The sequence below is a fragment of the Danio rerio genome, chromosome 6 (genome assembly GCF_049306965.1).
Source record: "Danio rerio strain Tuebingen ecotype United States chromosome 6, GRCz12tu, whole genome shotgun sequence".
In the NCBI taxonomy this organism is placed as follows: domain Eukaryota; kingdom Metazoa; phylum Chordata; class Actinopteri; order Cypriniformes; family Danionidae; genus Danio; species Danio rerio.
In genome coordinates, this window is record NC_133181.1 from 3,795,336 (window position 1) to 3,822,980 (window position 27,645).

At 37.4% G+C, this 27,645-nt stretch overlaps 1 protein-coding gene across 24 annotated transcripts in view; it reads left to right on the plus strand.

Moving 5' to 3' along the window:
* Positions 1 to 27,645, plus strand: part of ptprfa (protein tyrosine phosphatase receptor type Fa) — a 527,055-nt gene that overhangs the window by 337,570 nt on the left and 161,840 nt on the right. For 15 of the 24 annotated variants that reach the window (XM_073952512.1, XM_073952514.1, XM_073952519.1 and 12 more), the window contains 2 exon segments: positions 11,462 to 11,650; positions 27,498 to 27,608. In XM_073952512.1, the coding sequence (XP_073808613.1) occupies positions 11,462 to 11,650; positions 27,498 to 27,608 (300 nt within the window). 24 annotated transcript variants of the gene reach the window in all.

Consider the following 27,645-nt stretch of genomic DNA (forward strand, 5'->3'; position numbering starts at 1 on the left):
CCATGACATGCAATAGATAAAATGACAATAAATAGATAAAAATCACCTGTCATTTCTGAATTAAGATTTTTAATATGAACCCTCGGCTGTCTGTTTAGTTATAAGACAGAGACTGACATGCAGTGCAGCCATGTGTTTGCACTTGGCAACAGCAATATGTCCTGACACCCTGCTCATCGTCTGTTTTACAGCACATAATATGTTCAGTCTCTGTGTTTTTGATCATCTCCCCTGAGGTGATGCAGTTATCAGGTACGACAGGCGTGGAAACAGACAGCCTTTGAATGTAGTGTTTGCTCCAGAGGGCAGGACGGGTCGCCCCTGATGCCTCTGATGTGTTTTCTGGAGTCAGTGGGCAGAAATGCAGCGACGGTTTGCGAGAGGAAGACAGGTGAGGCGTGTCGGGACGCATCGTCTCCATTGCTAATTCTCTTTGACTGACAGCCTGTCAGTTCGGCTGTGATTCCAGCATTCAGGGATTACAGGGTGGAGGGAATAATCCCCATTTTCACAAATGCCACAGCAGCGCTGGGGTCACGTAATATTTCCCCTGACTAATTTGTCAGAGGTGAGACAGACCTGTTTCCATGCTTTAATTAAATACCTTCTTGTTAAATCACTGCGAGAAAGCCGGCGGTGTCTTCGTCATCACTGTGAGCTGGGCAAAACTGCAGTCGTATTTTCATCACCCTGTTAATAGAGAATTAAAGGGGCGGTTCACACAAATCTGAAAACATTGATCATTTATTAGCCATTCACATATTCAAAATCTGATTTGTTTCTTCTGATAAGCATGAAGGAAGATATTTTGAAGAATGCTGAGGCTTCAATTGTATTTTTCCACTGCTATAGAAGTTCCTTAGAAATTTTGTTGTTCTTGATTTTGTGGCTGTTCATCAAGATGACGACAAACTCATATAAAAAGATCCTAAATTCAGTACACCATCAAGGATTACAGCTTGTTTTAGGAGCATTTAGAACATCAACTGTACAGAGTTTGTACACTGAAGCCAATGAACCTTCCCTTCAACACAGACTGAAACTCTCGTTACAGTAGGCTGTTAAATTAAAAGCAAATAGGAACAACCCAGCTTACTCTGCAGTTTTTAAACAGTTAAACTCCACGGACCCGGTACCGGGTCCACAACGTCATCGAATTTCGCTTTAAGATTACAAGGGCTAGCATTGCACCAGACCCCCTTAAGTGATTTCGTTTGAAAGTGTAGAACCTATATTTTATGCACATATGCATCACTTTGGTTTTTATTTGACTGTACAAGAGTTTTACACTTAAATACACAGTATTTTGGATACCCGAGCTGAGTATTTTACATTCATTTTCATATTTTTCATGACACATGTACAAGTTATAGCTCAAATGAAAGCTCTTTACGGTGGTCATATGGTTCTAGCATTCTTTTTACTGAATTATATTCACATATCAAACAGTTGTCGAATGAATCGCGGTGTTTCCATGGCGCAGAAGTTAAAACAATACATTTATGATCAATAAGCAGCCCCAGATAGCACAGACAGCTGTCATCTCTCACCTTATGCTGTGCGCTTCAGGGCCATTGTCCTCTGTTTTTGAGGTGATGTGCATAAGTAATCATTTTATATGTCTGACGTGCTCCAAACACAGTGAAATATGTTTGATCAAACAAAAGAATAGTGAAATATAAAACAATGATCGCTCCCTGTGGCTTGTACAGCACCTCTCATCAGTTGGAATACAATAACTTTTGCATAGATTATGGTAGAGTCCTTTTTCTTTATTCATATGATTACAGACATGTGCAGAAACCACCTAAATTAATTACAGCACGCTAGACCACACGGAACCTAAAGGGTACACTTTCAAATTTGAGTTCATAAAAAAAAAGTGCCTCTTTTTTTAGCTGTTTATTATAACACAGACAACATATACAGTTATTTTAAACACTTTCAATAGTGTTTTATGAAAATGTTCTTTAAAATGATGCCAAATTCTTGCATGTACACCTCTGCATGTGGATTTGGGAAGCTTTTAAATTTGGGTAGGCAAAATCCAGGCGGAAATCCCAAAATAACAGCAGAGTTTAACTGGTTAACCCACAGCTTGTGCAGTTCTATGAGGATAATGCCGAGTTCAGACTGCATGATTTTCGAAGTAGTCAAGTCACAGATGTTTTCACACTGCATGACTATCTGGGCTAGCGTTTTGTCGCTGCTTTGTTTACTCTGCAAGATGGATCAGAGACAGGGGCTTTCACACTGCAGGACTTTACAATAGGAAGAATCGCTGACAACTTCGTCCAAACTACGCCTCACAGCCAAAAACACATAGTATATCTTTTATTATTAACTACATAACGAGAAAAAAGCCTTTAATGGGGTAGAGCATGTACATATTTGCTCACCTGGGTTTGAAGGGAATCAACAATTTCTCCTCAACTTTCTTTTTTAACTTTCTGTATGACACGTCAAACAGACACGGGTGCTCCTGTCAAACCTCCAATAGTTTTTCCTCCATTTCTTGGGTCCAAATAAACCGAAAATGAGCGCTTTTAACTTCTCCCCCAGCATCCTGCTGGCCAGCAGGTACACACACACACAAGTGAATGCTGCTCTCTCATTGGTTGTAGTATCTCACAGGCATCGGTGAGATCTTTGATGACATCATACTGTGTGATTCAGTTCCAGAACACACCAACCAATTGTGTAAACGCAAAGATGTTTTGGTGTCAAAATGCAATCCCTCCAAAAGTTGCTTTGTTGAGCGAATTCCAACTGCTTTTCGGGCGACATGGTGGCTCAGTGGTTAACACAGCAAGAAAGTAACTGGTTTGAGTTCCAGCTGGGCCAGTTGGCATTTCTGTGTGGAGTTTGCATGTTCTCCCTGTGTTGGAGTGTATTTCATGCGGGTGCTGCCGTTTCCCCACAGTCCAAAGACATGCGCTATAGGGGAATTGATTAAACTAAATTGGCCGAAGTGTTTGAGTGTGAATTAGTATGTATGGGTGTTTTCCAGTACTGGATTGCAGCTGTAAGGGCATCCGCTGTGTAAAACATATGCTGGTATAGTTAGTGGTTCATTTTGCTGTGGTGACCCCTGATGACTAACGAAACTAATCTATAGTAACATGAATAAATGAGTGAATGTCGTAATTTCAGTAGTTTTTTCGATTTAGTTTGATGTATAGCAGGGATACACAAATACAGCTGTAAGCCTTCAATTCTGACAAAGAGCTTGAAACAAGTGTTGGGTTTGGATAAGAGAAGTCTCCTGTGAGCATGGCGTTTAGCAACCTTTCCGTTGTAGTTTGAGCCATAAAATAAACTCAGACTGACGTGTCGAACCCAGATTCAAAAGCTGACTTCCATTTAGTTTCTCGGAGCACTTTGGACGTTGTTGTTGGCACAGACCGCGCATTTGCATTGCCGCAGGGCATGAAAGTTCTTTATTTTTGTGCTGCTTGCTAAGGCAGGCACAACAATCCCTCAGACTGACACTGAAGGAGGGACCTGAGTCTTATCTGAGGGACCAGGTTATCAGACACTCTAGGATGGACGCTTTTGAACTGCGGCATTAAACATCCACCCACAACAAACCTGGCAACCTCATGACACTGAACTAAACACCTGATTGAGGGCCTGGCAACCATTGGTTTTGCCATAGGTAAACATTTTGTTCAGAAAAGCGAAAAATGCTAAAGATAGTTCTTATGCTGTCATGTCATAGCTTGAGACAAAAGGAAATGTCAGTTATCCAGTCATTGTTTGTGCAATGTTATAATTATTAATTAATTTTATTAATTAATAATTAATTAATATAATTAATTATTTATAATAGATTATTAGATTTTCAGGGCGTGTCAGAATGAATTTTTGCGAATTTAAGGACAGAAAAATCCGCTTTGGGCCGTGCCGCATGGTATAAAAGGGTTGAGTTTATTTTCTTAATGAGTTAAAGGTGTGTTTTGAGAATAAACCAATTAGTCTCATTTCCCATTAGCGCATTCGCTATTTACATGACATTAAGTAAGTGGAAGTGGAAAAACTGAGCATTTCACTAGCAAACAGTTAACAGTTTTTTTTTTTTTTTTTTTACAGAAAACAGTTAAACAGAGCATCTACTGCGTGAGAATGAGAGATAAATAATCTACTTTCACTTTCGCTCTTGGATAGGGAAACCTTCACGCAGACATCAATTAGCCTATAAATAATAAATTTTGTTTGTTAAGCGCAAATATTCGTTTCAAAACTATTTCTAAATTCAGTTCTAATTTCCAGCAAATGAATAAATGAAGAATAATAACAAAGTGTGTTCAAAAACCTGAGTTATATCCTAAAACACATGCTGTGCCCCATATGGTCTAAAACCTGACAGGTGGGCAAATCTAAGCTTGTTTATAATAAAACAAATATAAATATGGATATAATAAATAATACTGCTAATAATAAAAACATTATACAAAAGCAAATTGAATGAACTGAAAAAGCCTCCCGAGACGAAGAAGACATAAAAGCAGTGATTTTTATATTTATGTAGGCTATTAAATAATATGTTTTGTAATATTTTAATCCTTTATATTATATCCTATATATATATACATATATATATATATATATATATATATATATATATATATATATATATATATATATATATATATATATATATATAATTATATCCTTAATATTAAATTTTTTTCATATGTTAATGTATTTGTGTATTCCTCTACATCTTGTGTGTAGGCTATTAAGCAGTGTGTAAGGGAGGCGCAACTCTGCGCTGGACTTTAGACCAGGTTTGTTTTGGTCTAAAAAAGTCTATTATAGTTTCTCAAAATAGCAACGTGTCAGCAGTGCGCCTCAGAAACGCCTTCCTTTTTAGACCAGAACGCCTATGGGCGCACATATGAGCGCTAATGCATTTGCTATTTAAAGAGCGTGGCGCAACGCCTCAAAACAACTCTTGCGCCAAGCTGAAACTAGCAAACAACTATTGCGTCACGCCTTTCGCCACATTGCGCCGGGTGTATGATAGGACCCCGAGTTTTAGTCTGAAATATTTTGTGTTTATACCCAGCAGGCACAAGACAACCGATGTTAGAAAATGTAATCACTGAACCTCGAAGACTATATTTATTTTTCTAATTTAAATAAGGTGTCTGTAATCCATTGAGTATGGGATGGTGGTTGAGGAGACTTCTACTGCAACAAAAGACACCGCCTAGCTAATAATGACAGAAAAGCTATTGATTCAGAAAAATAAAATAATAACTCTCAGCCAGGGATTAGATCTCCAAACAGGCCAATAAACGGGAAAGAATCAATTTTAAAAGATTTATTTAATTTTAATTAACAATAAGAGAACCACTGGTTACAGACCCAGCAATTGAACACACTAAGATCTCCTTTCGTGATTGTAGAAGAAACATGTGTGAGATTAGATGTGAGTTTTCTCAGGAGAAACACCTGAGGAGCAAAGCACTTCCTCAGAAATCTCCATTCGCTTCATTTAGTCTCATTCCTGGCAAAAAGAAGCAGCTGAGGTGTTAAAGAGATCTCATTTGTGATTTTTCCTCCACCACACACCACCCGCTGATACAATATCCACAATAGCATCAGTCTGGATCCTCCTTCCCCTGTGGCGCTGACCTGGTATGGACGAGTCCTCCAGAAGCTGAAGTAGCCGCTGTTAGTGTATTCCCACTGGGCTCAATTACTAAACCTGTGTGACACACAAAAGACCTGCGGTGCATAATTGCGACCCCACTGTGACCTCACCTAGTCCTTCCCACAATGCACCTTCTCAGTGAAAGCAAACACACGAGAAACACAGCAGCTCCAGCTGGAGGAGGTGTTAATCAGGTGCAGACAGATGAAAAGACAGACCGACAGACAGACAGACAGACAGACAGACAGACAGACAGACAGACAGACAGACAGGCTCTCCTTCTGCTGGCTTTCCCAGCTCCAGCTATTGTCTCTCAGAGAAGCTCTTGAGCTGTAGAGCGGGATAAAAGAGCTTTCCTGTGAGAAAAGCAAAGTTTAGTGCTTCAGTGACACTGTAATTTAACCACTGAGGAGTCACTGTCAGCAGTGTGTGTGTGTGAAGGAGAGCCGTGAACACACATTAACTCTTTCACTGCTATAATGGATGCTGAGTTGCATAATCAATTATTCATGATTGATTTGGCTGATGATTCTTTCTTTCTTTCTTTCTTTCTTTCTTTCTTTCTTTCTTTCTTTCTTTCTTTCTTCATTTTCATTCCTTCTCTTTCCTTCCTTTCTTCCTTACTTAGCTACTTACTTACATACTCACGTAATTTTTTCCTTTTTTCTTACCTTCCTTCCTTTATTTCTTTTGTTTGTTTGTTTGTTCCTTCATTTCTTTCTTTCCTTGCTTCCTTCCTTCCTTTCTTTCTTTTTTGTTTCCTTCCTTCCTTCCTTGCTTTATTTCTTTTCTTCATTCATTTCTTATTTCATTCCTTCATTCCTTCCTTCCTTCCTTTATTTCTTTTCTTCATTCATTCATTCATTCATTCATTCATTCATTCCTTCCTTCCTTCCTTCCTTCTTAACCTTTTTCCTTCATTAATTTCTTCCTTCTTTCCTTCCTTCCTTCCTTTACTTCCTTCCTCCCTTTATTTTTATTCCTTTCTTTCTTTCTTTCTTTCTTTCTTTCTTTCTTTCTTTCTTTCTTTCTTTCTTTCTTTCTTTCTTTCTTTCTTTCTTTCTTTCTTCCTTTTTTCTTTTCTTCCTTCTTTCCTTCTTTCCTTTCTTCCTTACTTCCTTCCTTTATTTCTTTCCTTCCTACCTACCTACCTTCACTCACTCATTCATGCATGCATTCATTCATTCATTCATTCATTTATTTATTCATTCATTCATGTATTTCATTATTTCCTTTCTTTCTTCCTTCCTTTCTTTTTTCCATTATTTTTTTCTTTCTTCCTTCCTTCCATCCTTCCTTCCTTCCTTCCTTCAATCCCTCCTTCGTTTTTTCCTTCTTCTTTCATACCTTGCTTCTGTCTTTCTTTCCTTCCTTCCTTCCTTCCTTCTTTCCTTCCTTCCTTCCTTCCTTCCTTCCTTCCTTCTTTCCCCCTTCCTTCCTTTACACCTTGCTTTTGTCCTTTCTTTCTTCATACCTTCCTTCCTTTATTTATTTTTTCTCTCCTTCCTTTTTTCTTTCTTACATTTTTCCTTTCTTCTTTTTTCTTTCTTTCTTTAGTTCAATGATTTTAGGTCACACGTGAGATTTAAATGTTTTGTCTATAATCTATTTATTTCTTAAATCTGCCTTTTGTCTGGAAGTATCTAAACATGCATAAAATTAAGCGTTAAAGCAAAACGGAACAAGATTTACTCATAAAACTAGAAACAGATTGCCAATTAAGACCAATAAGAATAAACTTAACTCCAGAAGTATTCTTTGAAAACAAGACGTATTGTCTTAAACAGTTTAGCAGAACTCAGATCCTCTTCAACTCACACTCTACTTACAACGGTAAAGCATACGTCTGAGTTCCTGTGGGGCATCATTGCATTGATTTCACATTAAAGCACAGCCTTTAATATCCACTCCATGTTGTATTTTTGATGTTATCTGTTGTAATCGTGCTGCACTTGCGTGTTGGTAAAGCTCAATTAGTGTGTACAGAGAACAGTTTGTACATTTAGTCCCGTATGTTTCCTGTCTGCACCTGCTGTTCTTAATGATGTCGATTTGCATAAAGTTGTTTTATCCTCCATAATCAGCTAACAGTGAGAGCGTGCCGACCGCTAGATGCTGTTTGCTTTTTTCTCAGATCATGCTCATCCACTCATCATCGTTCCCCATTTCAAACAGGCCCAGAAACACTCATATCTAAAGTTCCGGTGCCTTCCCAGAGCCCTCTGCCTCACAAGTGCTGTAGACAGCCTGTATTGAGCAGCGTTTGGCTTACTGTGCTTATTTGAGTCGCCACAGTGCAATGAACTGCCAACTATTCTGGCATATGTTTTATGCAGGAGATGCCCTTCCAGCCGCAGCTCATGTTTGGGAAACACCCATACACTCATTCACACATGCACTCATACTACAGCCTATTTCGTTTATTCAATTCACCAATAGCACATGTGTTTGGACTGTGGGGGAAACCTGAGCACTATTATTTATCAATCATATAATGTCACATTGTATAGTCAGTAATGGTATTAATATCATTAATAACTTTGAAATGTCTTGTGCAATGTGTGTCAAACAGAGCAAGACCTTTCCATGTGCTCTTTAGTGCAGAAGAGTCATGTGAACACAACATGTAATTCTACCTTTGCATTTTAGTAGTTCTCCTGCCTAATTTAGTAAAGCCAGCACTGGACTTCCTGTGGGTCAGACAGAGCCAGCCGTCACTCTATCCGCAGGGAAATCACCATTCTCACCCTCCATATATCCATGACCAGAAACACCACAGGTGGATTAGTCACGCCTCGGCTGCTCGTATTTACATTAGCGCTGGATTTCACACCCTGATCTACACTCCACCTCTGTGTCTTACAGTCACACGTTTCAGCTGCTCCAGCCCGCCGCTCAGGGTGGTCCTGCGTACCAACATTTGCACAAGAAAAATGAGCCATGCCTCTTTTACAACTGTAAAAACACAGAACATTGTGCAATTCAATCATGGTTTCCCTCGTGCAAAAAAAAATCAATGAACAAAAAATCGTAAACAGTTTATTCATCAATACACAGCATGAAATAGTGTTAAAATATTACAATACATGTATAAATGAATAATCAAATTTAGTAAGATTTAATATCTAGAGTAATTGGTATTAAATAGATGATACAATACTGCACACAGTTAAAGTCAGAATTATTAGCCCACCGAATTGTTATTTAGACTGAGAATATTATTTTGGTAACACTTTACAGTATGGTTCATTAATTAATGCATTTTCTAACATGAATTAATCATGAACAACACATGTACAGCATTTATTAATCATAATTGAACATTTACTAATGCATTATTAACATCCAAGTCCATGCTTGTTAACATTAGTTAATGCACCATGAGTTAACATGAACTAACAATGAACTACTGTATTTTCATTAACTAACATTTACTAACATGAACAAATACTGTAGTAAATGTATTGTTCATTGTTTGTTCATGTTAGTAAATGCATTAATTAACATTAACTAATGAACCTTATTGTAAAGTGTGACCATTATTTTAAATCAAGAAGAGTTCAGACATAAATATTTGTGGAATAACCCTGACTTTTAATGAAAACTTTTATTTTTCTGTCTTGTTTCAGTTCTTTCTTTACATACATGTAGGAACATTCAATATTTGTACACGATTATGAATAAAAATATATAAAAGTGTTTATTTAGCAACATGTCATTATTTTGATTTGTAAAATCTCACTTTATGCCGATCATTTTTCACGATTGTAACAAGACATCCAAATCTTCCCTATATATATATATATATATATATATATATATATATATATATATATATATATATATATATATATATATATATATATATATATATATATATATATATATATACGGTCACCAGCGATCTAGCCACCAGAGATCGCTGGAAAGCATTCACACTTACATAGGACTACAAATCTGCTGGTAAATGGACTACAAGAACCAGTCATGCACCACACACACACATACACACACACAACTGGTTTCTGATCCTGACTGATTGCACACATTCAGGTGATACTGCTCATGTACTGATTACACACACACATTTATAAAGCTCACTTTAAGACATTCATGGCTGTGTCTTGTTATCTGTTGTAATGACGTTACAACACGTTTCCTTTGTCTACTTTACCTTGTTTTTGATCCTTATCTGTTCATTTGTTTAATCCTGTTATGCTGCTTTTAAATATATATATATATATATATATATATATATATATATATATATATATATATATATATATATATATATATATATATATATATATATATATATATGGCGAAAATTCAGTTCTTTTATGTATAGTTGAATATATAGTTATTATACATAGTTAAAGTCAGAATTATTCGCCCCCCTGTTTATTTTTTTCCCTAATTCCTGTTTAATTGAGAGCAGATTTTCCCAACACATTTATAAACATAATAGTTTTAATATCTCATCTCTAATAACTGATTTATTTTATCTTTGCCATGATGACAGTAAATAATGTTTGACTAGATATTTTTCAAGACACTTCTATACAGCTTAAAGTGACATTTAAAGGCTTAACTAGTTTATTTAGGTTAACTAGGCAGGATAGAGTAATTAGGCAAGTTATTGTATAATGATGGTTTAATCTGTAGACCTGGGGTTCCCAAAATTTTCACCCTGCGACCCCTAATATGACAATACCAGTGACTTGCGAGCCCCAATATCCTCTGAGTTGGTTATAAATACAGAAGCCTTGCATGCAATGGCACACACACCCCAATACACCTAAGTATATTCTTCGGCACTCTTTTTATTGTACAGTATGTCAGTGCTGAAAATGGGCCAGCAAGTTTAACCTGGTGTTATAATATCAATCTGCTGCGTCTGACAATATTGCTGTGTCTTTGGTATAATGTAATTACCCCAGGGGTCGCAATCCAATAGAGCTAGTAACTATGAGCTACTATAGTAACTATATAGTATATAGTTAATATAAACAACTTTTTTTTTCTCTTCAGTAGGTTATTGATAAAATATGGTAATTCTTATGGTTCAGTAAAAAAAGATTTTGTAAATCAACAGGCAACCCCCCCCCCCCCCCTTCATTGTTACGCGACCCCTCGGGGGGTCCAGACCCCCACTTTGAGAACCACTGCTGTAGACTTTTGAAGAAATATATAGCTTAAAGGGGCTAATAATGTTGACATTAAAATAGTTTTTAAAAAAATTAAAAACTGCTTTTATTCTAGCCAAAATAAAACAAATAAGACTTTCTCAAGAAGAAAAATTATTATTAGACACACTGTAAAAAGATTGCTGAATCTGATGTTAAACATCATTTGTGAAATATATGATGTTTAACAGATTCAGGAATTTTTTTTACAGTATGTCTGATAATATTTTTTTCTTATTGAGAAAGTATATATATATATATATATATGTAGTATTTATAAATATATACATATAAATTTATATTTATATACATATATAGTCAGAATTATTAGTTAGGATTTTTTTTTCATATTGTCATTATGGGGTATTGTGTGAAGAATGTTGAGGAAATAAATTAATTTAATCCATTTTGAAATACGGCTATAACATAAAAAAATGTGGAAAAAGAGAAGCGCTATGAATACTTTCCGGATGCACTGTATGTTTAAAAATGTGTTAAAAACACTTAAGATATAATTTAAAATAATTCAAATTTCACATTACCACTAGTTATTTTTGTATATAGTGTATTTTGGATCTGTGTATCTGACTTTTCTGTCTCTGTGTGTTTTCAGAGGACCAGATCCCTCATGGTTTCCCCACTATAGACATGGGTCCCCAGCTGAAAGTGGTTGAACGGACGCGGACGGCCACCATGCTCTGTGCCGCCAGCGGAAACCCAGACCCGGAGATCTCCTGGTTCAAAGACTTTCTGCCTGTCGACATCAACAGCAGCAACGGACGAATCAAGCAGCTCCGTTCAGGTAAAAATAACCCAGTAAACACACCCAAGGCGACAAGGGCTTGAAAAATAAACTATAATGAGCGCGCTCGCTTTTTGCAAAGAGGATGATTGCATGCATTGATGCTGACGGCACCTGCTCGATGTGAATATTTTCTTTTCTAACCTCCTCCAAAACAAAGACAATAGAGCACAATATTGAGCGACCGCTTTCTGTATGATTTCCCCCCCATTCATTTTCTCCATAGGGATTCTTCAATAAAGCCTTGAACCACACCAGATACCAGATGAATCGCATTGCAGCATTTGATTCAAAGCAGATGAAAATATTTGAACTTTTTGAAGAAAGAAAAAAGGCAGTACAAGACTGTGTGCTTATTTCATGTGATGGAAATAAATCAGAAACGACAGAGCTCTTCAATATTATTGACTGAACATTAGCATTCAAAAGTAATTCATTCTAATATTCATATTCAGCAAGGATGCCTTTAATTGAATCAAACGAAAAACATTCAATCAAAAAATATAAATATTCCTTGGAATTTCCTTGGAAATATTACTTAATATTACAAGGAATTTCAGCTTAAAAGTAGAAAATATTAATTATTTTGAACAATAGATTGTATTTTTGGCTATTGCTGAGGTTATACACATTCAACATAAGACATACAGTTGAAGTCAGAATTATTAGCCCCCCCTGAATTATTAATCCCTGTTTATTTTCTGTTTAACAGAGAGATTTATTTCAACACATTTCTAAACATAATAGTTTTAATAACTCATCTCTAATAACTGATTTATTTTATCTTTGCCATGATGACAGCACATAATACTTGATTAGATATTTTTCAAGACACTTCTATACAGCTTAAGTGACATTTAAAGGCTTAACTAGGTTAATTTGGTTAACTAGGCTATCTGCCTTCTGTAGACTATCGAAAAAATAGCTTAAAGGGGTTAATAATATTGACCTTAAAATGTTTTTAAAAAAAATTAAAAGTGCTTTTATTCTTGCTGAAATAAAACAAATAAGACTTTCTCCAGAAAAAAAAATAAAAATTATCAGAGATACTGTGAAAAGTGCCTTGCTCTGTTAAACATCATTTTGGAAATATTTCAAAAATAAAATAAAATTCAAAGAGGGGTGAATAATTCTGACTTCAACTGTACTTACAGTATTTACAATATTTGTAACAGGCCTGTTAAATATGAGAAATAAATTAAACTGTAAAAAGAAATTCAAACAGAAAACACACATTTTAAACTGAAATAATAACTCATCGTATTACAGAAATATTATTAGGGGTGTGAACCTTCACCTTCATCTTATGGTTCGGTTCGGTTACGATTATCATGTCATCGATTCTCTTTAATTCGATTTCTCGATGCATTGACGATGCTTTCCATAAAAAGTTTAATTTTTTATTTAGCAACACAATAATTCTTGTATTAAAATTTTTAAATATATTATAAGTGGGCATAGATGTTTTTCTATCTAAAGTGCATACCTTGGTGCAGGGCCGGAGCAAACTGAACTGCCGCTCTAGGCAGAGGACGATCACGCTGCCTTCAACCCCAATGTGAAAACGAAAGTGACCGGTTATGAAAATGAAGTGAGGTGTCGCGGACCTCTATTCTGCCGCCCTATGCGCGGATATAACTGAGGACGCGCGGGTGCTGAGGGAGGGAGGGACGTGTTGCCGACGCTGCTCTCTCTATTCTGCCGCCCTATGCGCGGAAATAACTGAGGACGCGCGGGTGCTGAGGGAGGGAGGGAGGTGTCGCCGATGCTGCTCTCTCTATTCTGCCGCCCTATGCGCGGAAATAACTGAGGACGTGCGGGTGTCGCGGACCTCTTTTCTGCCACCCTATGCGCGGATATAACTGAGGTCAAGCGGGCGGTGTTGGAGGTGTCGTTCACTGACGCTGCCTTGTGCCCACTCTATTCTGTCGCCTATGCGCGAATATATCTGAGGACGCGGGTGGTGAGGGAGGTGTCGCGGATATAACTGAGGATGCGGGTGGTAAGGGGGGAGTTGCGGACGCCACCCTCTCTATACTGCCGCCCTAGGCGGCCGCCTAGGTCGCCTCTATGGACGCGCCGGCCCTGTCTTGGTGCATACAAGGCAATTTTAAATATTTGTGTTCTTTTTTTTTTAGATACATACTATAAAATCATCGTAAATTAATCATGGAAGTGTACACTGCCTGAAAAAAGTTTTGTCACCTTTTTTAGGAACAACCTTGACTTCTAGTTGATCATTTGGTATCATAAGTGGCTTATATGAAAGACAAAAGATTAGATTCATCTTCAATACCTCCTCCTTCATCTTACCCCACACATGCTCAATAATGTTCATATCTGGTGACTGGGCTGGCCAATCCGGGAGCACCTTGACCTCCTTTTCTTTCAGAAACATTGATGTGGAGGCTAAGCATGAGAAGGAGCGCTATCCTTCTGAAGAATTTGCCCTCTCTTGTGGTTTGTAATGTAATGCACGCCCCCATACTGAATATAACCCCAAACCATGATTTTTCCTTTACCAAACTTGATTGATTTCTGTGAGAATCTTGGGTTCATGTGGGTTTCAGTAGACCTTTTGCAGTATTTAGGATGATTGGGATGCAGGTCAGCAGATGATTCATCAGAAAAATCCACCTTCTGCCACTTTTTCAAATGATCAACTAGAAGTCACGTTATTATTTGTTGCTCTTACAACTGAAATCGAAGACAAGACTTTTGTCAGGTAGTGTAGATGTTCTCTGCAAATTCGATGAGTGAATACTGTATATATATCAACATTTAACCTGTGTGGAAAGGTTTAAATTCACTAAATCTCTGTGGAGGAAATGAATGGGTTTTTCTACACTCCTGAAATCCGACTATTGCAGGGTATCTGCAAGACGAGTGACATTTCAGTTCCAAACGGTTTCATTTCATGTCTCAAAGTAAACGTAAACCAACAGGAAGACAGACTGACCCTCAGTTATTATTCGCATAACCCTGCGGTTAGGACACACAAACATGATTAACATGACAGCGCGGCGATTTGTTTTGATTAGAATCATCGGCCCTTGTCAACAATCATTTTCTGCGTCAATCGTCAATACGACTCCGCGTTTGTCAAATTATTCCCAGTCGGCCAATCCATCTCGCAGCTATAGCAGACAATCACATCATTTATTTGTTTGGTTACAGTCCATTATTTGATCCCGAGATTAGCTTTGCTCTCCAGCCATTAGCACACAGGCCTTTTTTCCATTAACGAATGCTAATGAAACAATTTTTCAATTCGTGACCTTTACTGAACGCCTATGAACGAATGGGGAAATGCGCTCGTGATTCAATACCTACAGCTTCAAACGGAAACCTTAATCTCAACATGTCATTGTGCACGAGTAATTACCGCCAAAGCAGCTGATTCTGCCATGCACATCAATCTACAGTGTGTTTACAGTGCAGACAATCTGATAAAGAGAGCATCGCAGTGTCTCTAGACTGTAATCAATGGAGACGCTCAAGTATGTCAGGAGTCAAGCCTCTTACATACAGTGGGAAGGGAAAGTATTCAGACCAATGCTAATTTTTCACTCTTTGTTATATTGCAGCTATTTGCTAAAATCATTGAAGTTAATATTTTCCTTCATTAATGTGCACACAGATCCTCATATTGACAAAAAAAAACAAATTGTTGACATTTTTTGCAGATTTATTAAATAAGAAAAACTGAAATATCACATGGTCCCATTTTAGCAAATGGCTGCAATATAACAGGGAGTGAAAGATGTAAGGGGGTCGGAATAATTTCTTTCCCCACTGTATGTGAGATGAAGGATTTTACTTCAGATATTACACCCTTTTCACATTGACAGGGTTCTCCAAAGTCATCAGAAATGAATAAAGCTCTACTGTGGTCAATGAAAACTATAATGACTTTTTAGTTTGAATTTTAGAGACTTGCAGTATTGATGATGCTGAAATGTTATTATAAGGTATTGCACTATTATACAGATATTTTTAAATGAGTCATTTATGTTTAGAATAGTATACTCTTTCATAAATTCTACTTCAAACTGTATGGTAATCTAACGATTAATATTTTAATTAAAGTTCAAAATCAATCTTTTAAATAGGCCCACACCGAATCTGTGCATGCAGAAATCTGCAGATTTCCGCAGATTTTTAGCCCATCGAGTCTATGTATTTACTTGTGTAAATGTGTATAAATTTTATATTTATTCAGTTTATAAAGTAATTTCATTTATATTATTGTAATATAATAATAATAATATCAAAATATTCATTTGATTTTTTCAATACAGTTTTTAAAGTAATATTTTTTTTCTTTCAGTAGATATATTATACAGTATGAGAGACTTGCTTTACCTAATAAATGAATCTAATTGGATTTGCATTGTGAACATTAAATAAAAGTTAAACATGTTTTTTTAATGCATTTATTAAGTTTTAGTTATTATACTCCTAAAATTATTCTGCATGAATCTGCAGATTTGTGACTTAATTATCTGCAGAAATAGCAAAAAATATCCGCAGATTCTGTCTGGTCCTACGTATGAGCTACTGAAAATATTCATATGGACTGATATATATATATATATATTTATTGTAGATATTTTCCTAGAGCTTCTCCTCTAATTTTTTCTTGTTATTATTACTAGAAATTATTACGGAATTACTAGAAAAAAAATATAAGTGACTCTGAACCACAAAACCAGTCATGACCAGTAATTTTTTTAAATTATATATTTTTATTTTGCTTTTTCAAAAGTTAAAAATAAAGAACATCGAAATAAAGCAACAAAAAAGCTAAAGTAAAACATACACACAGTAAATAAATAAAAATAAATAAATAAACAAAGGGAGAATATACAGTATAAAACGATAAGGAAAAACTATTTTGTCAAATCAAATCACATGGTATATAAAGTGTTTTATACTGAACAACTTGAAAATCTGGAATCTTGGAGCTAAAAATCCAAATATTCATAAAATTGCATTTAAATTTGGTCAGACTACATTATTAGCATATGTACTATATTTACAGTTTAAAATGTACAAAATGTACTTATGGGATATGACTTAAAGGGGAGCCATTACACAAAAATCACTTTTATAAAGGGTTTTAACACAGTAGTGTGGCAGCAGTGTGTAAATATGACCAGCTTCTAATGATAAAAATATATTAAAATTAAATTTTGTATTGACACTTGATTAAAACGGTCTGCAGAAACACTTTGATTGACATTCTCCCTTTGTACGTGTCATCAGAGGGGGAAAGCCACGCCCACTAGTGACCATCTCGCTCTCATTAGCATAGGACGTTAGTCTTGTTTTTAAATCTGCCACTATGCTGACACATAGACATTTGTAGCTCCGCCCTCTTTTAAAAAGAGCACGATCTCATTTGAATTTAAAGCGACAGTCACCAAAACGCCACAATTAGGTTCAAAGCCTAAAAGGGGCAGATTCAGAGAGTTATTTGTGTGGTATTATGAGCTCAAACTTCACTACACACTCTAGGGACACCAGAGATGTATTTTACAAAAATTAAAAGGGGCATAACAGGTCTCCTTTAAAAGTAAAAAATCATTTTGGGTCATACAATATAATTTTCGCCCATTGCCTATTGGTTTTGTGCTCCATGATCACATATTTAAGATGCTAGTAACATGTCTGTGAAAAGGGTCTGTTATTAAAGCAAGCCACTAGCCCTAAATATTAATTTGGGCTTTTTAATTTTATGCACCATTTGAGTTACGGACACCAAGGATGCTTCAAATCGAGCTTTTTCTCGAAGCGTGCAATTCATTTCAAGCAGTCGAAACTTTTCAACTTGGCAGATGATGAAGTGAAAATCCCACAGCCACGAGTTACTGATTCCTTTTTTTATTTCTTCGCACTCCTCCACGCTAAGCTCTCAGGCAGAGGTGATTTATGATGATTGGTGTGCAGATCTTTATGAACAGAGATGTGTCAGGCTGATTATTGATTTCTCCTCAGCAAGATAATGGATGTCCAGCTTAGCTGCTGTTTAAAGTCTTAAATACCAGCAGGATTGATAGCGACTGTCTGCGAGTGGACAACTCCTGCTCTTTAAAGGGAAAAATTAACACGTGTACTTGAGTTTTCTCCCTTTGGCCATAGTGAAGAGATAGTAAAGTCTTACTATTCTTCATTATGCTCGTGCTACACTGCAGACTCACCAGAAAGGCCTTCATCCCGTCCTGTTTGGGCTTTCTGAGGGTCCCAGTGTATGCCAGGCTCTCTGTAAACTGATGATGAACCAAATGCACACAGTTTACAGGGGTTTCCTCGTGTTTCCCTTCCCGAATCTGCACTGTTTTCACATGCTGGAGCGGTTGATTCATGATCCACATTAATATTAATCTGCATCATAGTCAACAGACTCCAGATTGGTTCAAAGTAAGACATAAAGAAGTAAATAAATAAAGTAATTTTCACTTTTGAAAGTGAAAAGACACAAGGGTCGGAGATTGAATGCTTGCCTCGCGCTCCCAGAAAAGGTTTTCTCCTGTGTTGCATCAGACAACTGTATTTATTTCACACAGCTGTGGTCGGATCCAAAGGCCAAAGTAGTTCTGGAGGTAAAAATAGCAGAAGACCCTTGTGCAGAGAGAGATGGAATTATTACATACTAGGCCATCACAAAAAAAAGGTTTGATTTAAAGGCCAAACTATGCTCTACATAAGGATGTGAACACAGGGATCTTGATTCCACACATGGTGCTCTAAAATAAAAATGCATATTATGTATATCAATGTACACTGTTAAGAGTGTGTTGCTTTCTTAGAAGAAGGTCACTGGTTCGAGCCCTGTCTGGTCCAGTTGGACTTTCCATGTTTGCATGTTCTCCCGATGTTGGCGAGGATTTCCTCAGTCCAAAGACATGCGCTATATCAAATCAAATCACTTTTATTGTCACATCAGCAGCACGTGTGTTATGATGAGTGAAAAGCTTAGGTGCTGGCTCCAGACAGTGCAAAATACAGACAGTGCAAATACAATGGCAGTGCAAAATACAGACAGTGCAAAATACAACAGCATACTCCCCAAAAAAACAGGACAATGTAAATTTGACAGCTATATGTACAATGAGTATGTGTACACATAGTTGTAGGCAGTGTTGTTTTAAGTATGGGTTAGTTAAAGTGCAGTGCATGCTACATATTGATGGTGTGCAGTGAGGGGTATGGAACAGTCTGTGTGGGGTTTGTTAAGTGTTCATCAGCCTGATAGTCTGAGGGAAGAGACTTTCCTTCAGTCAGCTGGTGCATGACCGGATGCTGCGGAACCGTCTGCCAGACGGTAGCAGAGAGAAAAGTCTATGACTTGGGTGGCTGGAGTCGCTGATGATTCTCTTGGCTTTCCTCATGCACCGCCTGGTGTAGATGGAGGGCGGGAAGATCACCTCCTGCTACGCGTCCAGGAGTTCGCACAATCCTATGTAGGCCTTTGCGATTGCTGCTGGTGCTGTTTTCATACCAGGTGGTGAAACAGCCAGACAGGATGCTCTCCACATTGCAGGTGTTGAACGAGCGGAGGATGTGGAGGCTCATTCCAAACCTCCTGAGACGCCTGAGGTGAACTGTGTAAGCAAAATTGGCCATAGTGTATAAGTGTGTGAATGTGAGAATATGGGTGTTTCCCAGTTCTGGGTTGCTGCTGGAAAGGCATCCACTGCGTAAAACATATGCTGGAATAGTTGGCGGTTCATTCCGCTGTGGTGACCTTCGATAAATAAGGGACTAAGCCGAAATGAATGAATGGATGAATAAATTTCAACATAATTAACCTTGCTTAAAACATTAAGTTAAGTTTGCATTACTTAAAAATTAAAGTTGGACCCTGATTGACTTATTAAAATTTCCAATCAATATAGGTAAAATTTGCATAAAAAAACATTAGTTGGTTGGTATGACATCATTTTGTACATTTTTATGTGTTTTCAATAATTTACGTGCCTTTATTGCACTAATATAGTAATTACTAATACTAATATAGTAGTTACTTTCAAAATATCTTCAGGCAAGTTAAGCATCACACATTTGAATTAAATATATTTAATAAGTTTTTCTCTTCTTAAAACTGTTATATGTAAATGATTTGTTGTTTACTGAGGGGACTTAAAATACATTATTTATGTAAAATTGTTTTTTTAAGTGTTCTACCGATCGCCAATTTACTTAATTATTTTTTTTATTTAATTAATTTACCAAAAATTGTTTTAAATTATTACTTTATTTTTATTTTTTACTTTCATTGATGCAATTTTTTGACTAAGTCACCTTTTTCTTGGGCAAACGAGGGTGTCAGCGGGAACTTAAAGTCTTAAAATGTCTTAAATGAAAAGAAAAATTCATTGAAATATTGTGTTGTAGGACTTAAATCATTTTAAACAGGTTTTAATTTTCCATGTAAAGTTGCTCAATCTGGCCAACATTCTTCTAATCCCCAAAAATCCAACACAATAAAACTTTGGAGAAAAGTTTTATTAATTAGCTCTATTTACCAACATGGTTTAATTGTCTTCCTTACAGTAAAATTTGTTTAAAATGCTGAGGACACTGACCTTGACACACTGTTAGTTTTTTTTTTTTTTTATAGTTTTAAAACCTCTAATTTTTTAAAGGAACGTTCTATGAAGGTAAAAATTGCATGCACACAATTATTGTTTGCTTGTTTTAACACATTATTTAAAACATTTTGCTAAGAAATAACTAAATTAGGTGTATCATTCCACTGTGGCAACCCCTGATTAATAAACCTAAGCCCAAAAGAAAATGAATAAATGAATAAATACCTAAATTAGATTTTGTTTTATGGAGAAAGTGTAGCTATTTTCCAACCTTAACGTTTAGCTCTGTAATAGTCTGAAAGTTCATTCATAATGGTCTTACAAAGGTCTTTCAAAAGTGTTAATCATTTAGCTTGCTCAAACCTGCAGAAACACTTTAAACTGTACCGGCTACATTGTCAAAATTATTCATAAATTAGCAGTTTTCCTATTTATTTATGCTTTTGAATTGGATTATGGGAGCTTGATCTTTCTTCCAACAACTTTTAACCTTGAAACGTTCCAAAAAGTGACTTTTATGAACATTTTTAATAGCTTAAAGTGATCTATTGTCTAGGTTGTTGTTGTAAATTATGGTACACAAACTATGTAATAAGTTGCCAGTACATTCTCTGTTAGGTTAGAGACTTATGCCTAGTTCAGACTGCGTGATTTTAGCCCCGATTTTGGCTCGCCGACAGGTTTTGAGAAATCGCCGACAAATGCCTGAAATCACAGGCAAATCGCTGCTCGTGCACGTGTGTGACAATCACACAGTATGAACTTTCAAAGACGCGATCTGAGAGAATTGCCGATGAGTTCTTCAATGCCTGCGAGATATTTGGCGTGCTGAATATCTGGAGCTGTCGGCGATTCAAATCATGCCGTATGAATTGAGTTTTGACTGAAAATAACATCAGCGATCGCCTACAGCCAATGAGAGAGCAGCTTTCCCTTGCGTGTGCGTGTGTGTGTATACCTGCTGCAGGCCAGCGGGAGGCTGGGGAGAAGTTAAAAGCGCTCTTTTTCGGTTTATTTGGACCCACGAAATGGAGGAAAAACTAGTGGAGGTTTGACAGGACTCAGGAGCAACCGTGTCTGTTTGACGTTTCATACATAAAGAAATTAGTTTATTATCAACGTTGAGGAGAAATGGCTAATTCCCTTTAAACCCAGGTAAGCAAACATGTACATGTTCTACGCCATTAAAGGCTTCTTTCTTATTATGTAGTTAACAACAAAAGATATACGACGTGTTTTTGGCTATGAGACGTAGTTTGGACGAAGTTGTCGGCGATTCTCCCTATAGTAAAGTCATACAATGTGAATGTCCCTGTACCTGATCTATCTTGCAGTGTAAACAAAGCAGCGGCGAAACACTAGCCCAGATAGTCATGCAGTGTGAAAACATCTGTGACTTGACTACTTTGAAAATCATGCAGTCTGAACTCGGCATTAAATGTTGTTTCTTATACCATTATATAATTTCAAACTATCAAAATATCATAAAAAGTCACTTTGTTAAACTGTAGAGTTGAAATTTCAACATCATAACTCATCAGAGCAGAGATCAAGCTCCCATAATCCAATTCACAACATAAATAAACAGAAAACCGATCATTTTTACAGTGGACCAAATTTACATATATAGAGCACAGAAACTCCCTGAATACTGAGGAGTAACTGGAAACGAGCATCATGTGTGTAAATCAAGGCTGCACTCTTTTGTGTTCACGCATAAAGCACATTTCTGGCCTGAAGCGGCAAATGTAAAGAATTAACACACAGTGAGGACAGAAGAGCCAAACATCTTCTGGGAAGATTGTACATGCCACTTCTTTTGCTCCTGTTCATCTTTCTCCCTCTCTCTATCTATCTCTTTCTCACTAACAGTTCTCTTTAATCTTATTTGCATTCGTATTACCTCACCAGGTGGTACACCAATCAGAGGTAAGAATGCTGAAAACAGAAATGTCCAAAAATCACCCCAAAGTGTCGCTCCATCACCCCGTCCCACATCCTCTCTCATTCTGGAGTCTTTTTGTCTTCCTCCGGCCTCGTCTCTGTGCATGAACCTCTGCTTGTCTGTCTCACTAATGGACATCTGATTCAAGCAAACATGGCAGGATAAACAAAACCACCAGATACCTTGCTTTCTTTACAAAGGGGGAGTTCATTCATGGGTGAATCCCACAAGACAAGTCGAAAGCATCCAACGCAGGCTCATTGTGAATGCGTACCCCTGTATGCATTTCTGGAGAGCGCAAATTATATAGCCAGAGCTATGAATGACTGCATTTCGTCTTAAACACGAATGCTACGGGGTGGTATGACGCTGCTGATGGTATGATCGCTTGTTTCCATGTGGACAGCTTTTCTGCTGTCTCTTTTTTTCTAAATTGCTTTTGAAAACACTATCGGTTGGGTTTAGAGAAGTGGGTGAGCGGGTCAATCGGTGCCTTTAAAAACACTATCGATTGGTTTTAGGAAAGGGGGGTGGGGTTATAGGTCGATCGGTCAGTCAATCAGTTGGCAGCGCCCACTGGTGCATTTATGCTAGAATAGCAGACGCGAATGGCACTTGTGAGAGAAATTTGAGATCTGAAAAAATGCACACAGCGGCCTTTAGTGAATTCATAAAAAGAAAAACTGCAAAAATAAAAAATAAATCAACGTAGCTCCTGGGACGTATTTCGAGCTCTCCAAAAAATGTATATATAGGGGTATGTATCCATAATGAGCCTGGGTTGAAAGCATCATATTTCAACAGCAAATCTGAAGACAGTTTATGTAGTTTTCTATAGTTTTGTTATTTATTATTTTACCATCTCAGATAGTTTTTAGTTAGATTTTGCACTTACTTATTTTTTTGGGGAAGAGAAATACCATTCCAAATAATATTGCAGGATTCATAAGTGGGTCGACGATCTAAACAATCATTTTTATGACCCTTTTTGTACATTAGAATGCATCCTGTTTATTTTTCTCACTTAAACCGTTTTTGCCCTATCAAACAATTGACTGTAATACATTTTTAGCTTGATTTATAGAGAATACAATGTCATTCAGTTAAATAATAGCAAAACATATTGCATATAAACAGAAAAACTACTTTAATTACATAATAAAAGACTCAAAAATACCTAATACTCACAATGATTTAAACGTGTTTAAATCATTACATTTTCTGAAACCTCTTCCTATATAATCTATAATAACTTCAATAATAAGTAATGTTTTTTTATTTATATATATATTTTTTATTATTTATTTATTTATTTTTTTTTTTAATTATACAGTGCATCCAGAAAGTATTTTTTTTTATGTTAGCCTTATTCCAAAATGTATAAAATTGTATTTATTTCCTCAAAATTCGACACACAATACCCCATAATGACAATGTGAAAAAAAGAGTTTTTGAAATTGCTGTAAATTTATTAAAAATAAAAAAAGCTGAACAATTACATGTACATCAGTATTCAGAGCCTTTGGCGTAAAGCTCTAAATAAAGCCCAGGTACATTCTACTTCCACTGATCATTCTTGAGATATTTCAGCAGCTTCATTGGAGTTCACCTGTGCTTAATTCAGTTGATTGGACATGATTTGAAAAGGCGTACACCTGTCTATATAAGAACCCAGGGTTGGTGGTGCTGTCAAAGCCCAAACCAAGCATGGAGACAAAGGAATTGTCTGTAGAACTTCGAGACAGGATTGTCTCGAGTCACAAGGCTGGGGAAGGTTACAGAAACATTTCTGCTGCTCTGAAAGTTGCAATGAGCACAGCGGCCTCCATCATCCGTGAGTGGAAGATGTTTGGAACCACCAGAACTCTTCCTAGAGCTGGCCGGCCATCTAAGCTGAGTGATCGGGGGAGAAGAGCCTTAGTCAAGGAGGTGATCAATAACCCGATGGTCACTCTGTCTGATCTCCAGCGTTCTTCTGTGGAGAGAGGAGAACCTTACAGAAGGACAACCATCTGTGCAGCAATCCACCAATCAGGTCTGTATGGTAGAGTGGCCAGACGGAAGCCTCTCGGACGGAAGTACATCTGAAGTACTCTCAGACCGTAAGAAACAAACTTCTCTGCTCTGATGAGACAAAAATTTAACTCTTTGGAGTGAATACAAGATGTTACGTTCGGAGAAAACCAGACATCGCTCATCACCAGGCTAATACCATCCCTACAGTGAAGCATGGTGGCGGCAGCTTCACAGTGCTCTTGACCTCAGACTGGGGCCTTCCAGCAGGACAATGACCCAAAGCACACCGCCAAAATATCAATGGAGTGACTTCACAACTACTCTGTGAATGTCCTTGAGTGGCCCAGCCAGAGCCCAGACCTAAATCCTATTAAACATCTCTGGAGAGATCTGAAAATGGCTGTACACCGTCGCTTCCTATCCAACCTAATAGAGCTTGAGAGGAACTGCAAAGAGGAATGGGCAGAAATTCCCAAAGACAGGAGTGCCAGGATTATGGCGCCATATCCAGAAAGACTTGAGGCTGTAATCGCTGCCAAAGGTGCATCAACAAAGTCTTGAGCAAAGGCTGTGAATACTGATGCACACGTGATTTTTCAGCTTTTTTACTTTTTAATAAATTTGAAACAATTTCAAAAAACATTTCTCACATTGTCATTATGGGATAATGCAGAGAATTTTAAAGAAATAAATTAATTTAATCCATTTTTAAAGGCTGTAACATAAAAAAGTGAAAAAAAGTGCAGTGCTATCAATACTTTCCAGATGCACTGTACATATATATAGTTGGTTATATGTGTTTATGTGTGCTATAAGTGTATTAACGGGTCATTCGTCAGTATTTCACGCTATTGGAGCGAGGTTAATGCTCAGTTTTCTAATGAGGTCTCATGCACTCGCAGTCTCTGATTATGTTTCTATTGTTAATGCACATATTTACTATAAACCCATCCCATAATGCATTTCAGGAATACTTCTGAAATACACTGAAAGCATTGTTTCTTTTGGTTGTCTTCGTGTGCTTCCATTATCCACAGTTTGCATGATGTATGTCACATCACGCAAAAAAAAAAAAATAAATAAATAAATAAACAGCACTTCCATACTAAAAACCCAATAATTGCAAAATATCTGTCTATAAATCTTGTGTGTGTGTTGTCAAAGATGAACTGAATGCTGGAACCAGGTAAGTGTGTGAGGGAGATGTTATAATCTGTCCAAGGTAAATAAATCTCCAGTATTAGTCCACCTGGATCTTCTTTTGTTTTCCGTGGATGTGTTGAAGACGTATTGACAGTAATTGCAGCCGCTGTATTATGTCTTGATAGATTTACTCTCCAAGAGCGCGGCTTTGTCTCGACTAGCAGAATAGCAGAGCTTACACACTGTGACGGATATAGCTGGCGTAGCCCGCAGCTCTTTTTACTTGCCACAATGAATAAATAACTCAGTTTGCTTTAGATTTATTGAATTGCGCAGTGAAAGATGTTGCTCTTTTCCTTCAGTATTTAGACAGACGAGAAAGGTCATATGCCAGCTGAGTGTTAGTCCATGTGTCCGTGCTGTTTAAGAAGAAATACAGTTGAAGACTGAATTATTAGCCGTCCTGTATATTTTTCTATTAGCACATTTCTAAACGTAATAGTTTTAAAAACTCATTTCTAATAACTGATTTGTTTTATCTTTGCCACGACGACAGCACATAATGTTTGACTAGATATTTTTCAAGATACTAGTGTTCAGCTTAAAGTTACATATAGGGTGTACTCACACTAGGCTCAGTTGTCTTGAGCTGTCCCCAGGCGTGATTGTCTCCTCTCCCATCTCCCGCACTCACATCGCATTTTTCACCTTCCGAGCTCGATCTCACTCACTTAGGGTGCTTTCACACCTGTGAATCGATTCATTTGTTCCGAAACAGAGATTACAATTGTTACATTGTTGCTTTTTGTTCTTTGTGCGGTTCGCTTTCACATGCAAAGTTTCTAAACAGACCAAAATAGCTAAAACAAGTCACGTGTGAGTAAACTCTCCTCACATTGGTCAGAGTTTCACGGCTTATTTTGAGTCCCGCTCAGTTTTCACGGGGGGTGGTGGTTTGACAGGGTACGTGCAACGTGTCTGAAAAGCGATGGAGGATGCACTAGGGAGGTGTGAGAAGGGTGCGTGATGTATTTGAAGACTGGGAGGGAAACACAAGATTATTACTCATTTGCGGGGGTCTGGGAGTCTCTGTGCATTTGCAGGAGATTCCCGGAACTTCCGGGAGACTTGAGATGTCTTGAATGACCTTCCACCCTACTCATAATTCTCTCTTCATATAGCCGTATGCCTATTATATATGTATAAAACACTGTGATATAGCCGGGCTCGGATGGTACCGCTTTCTTACCACAATCGATCCGCTCCAGAGTTCGTTTCAATCGATCTCGGACCAATTGTTTTGGCGCAGATCCAAACGCGATTGCACAAACTAACCGGGCAAACAAGACAGGTTTCGAATCAAAGTCTAGGTGTGAAAGCATCCTTAATCGATAATGCGTCTGATCAGTTTTGAAGATTATTCATTCATTGATTTTCTTGTCAACTCAGTCCCTTTATTAATATGGGGGTCACCACAGCAGAATGAACCGCCAACTTATCCAACACGTTTTTACGCAGCAGATGCCCTTCCAGCTGCAACCCATCTGTGGGAAACATCCACACACACTCATTCACACACTCATTACAGACAGTTTAGCCTACCCAATTCACCTGTACCACATGTCTGTGGGGGAAACACTACAAGTGTACCATGCTAAAGCCCAACCGAACTTCGCTCTGGCACACCTCTTTCAACAGGGCCAGGTCCGGCCAACTAAATCACACCTGGGCTGATTCAAATCACTCATACTTGTCAAACGAATGGGGAAATGGGAGTCAGACGCGCCTGGGCACTGTTCGGATAGCCAAGTGAAAGTATACCCTTAAAGACTTAATTAGGTGAAGTTCGGGTAATCAGGCAAGTCATTGTATAACAGTGGTTTGTTCTGCTGATAATATTGACCACGAAATTGTTTTCAAAAAAATTAAGAACTGCTTTCATTCTAGCCAAAATAAAACAAATAAGACTTTCTGCAGAAGAAAAAATATTTTAGGAAATACTGTGAAAAATTCCTAGCTCTGTTAATTAACGTTTGGAAAATATATTTAAAAAAGTGACTAATAATTGTGACTTCAACTGTATGTTGTTTACTTCTGGCCGCCTCTGTTTGTGCGTCGTGTGTGATTGTGCGTGTTGTGTTTGCAGGAGCGCTGCAGATCGAGAACAGCGAGGAATCAGACCAGGGCAAGTATGAATGTGTGGCGGTGAACAGCGCGGGAACTCGATACTCGGCTCCTGCAAACCTCTACGTCAGAGGTAAGATCTTCTGGAGGATCCAAAACCTGTCCTGTTT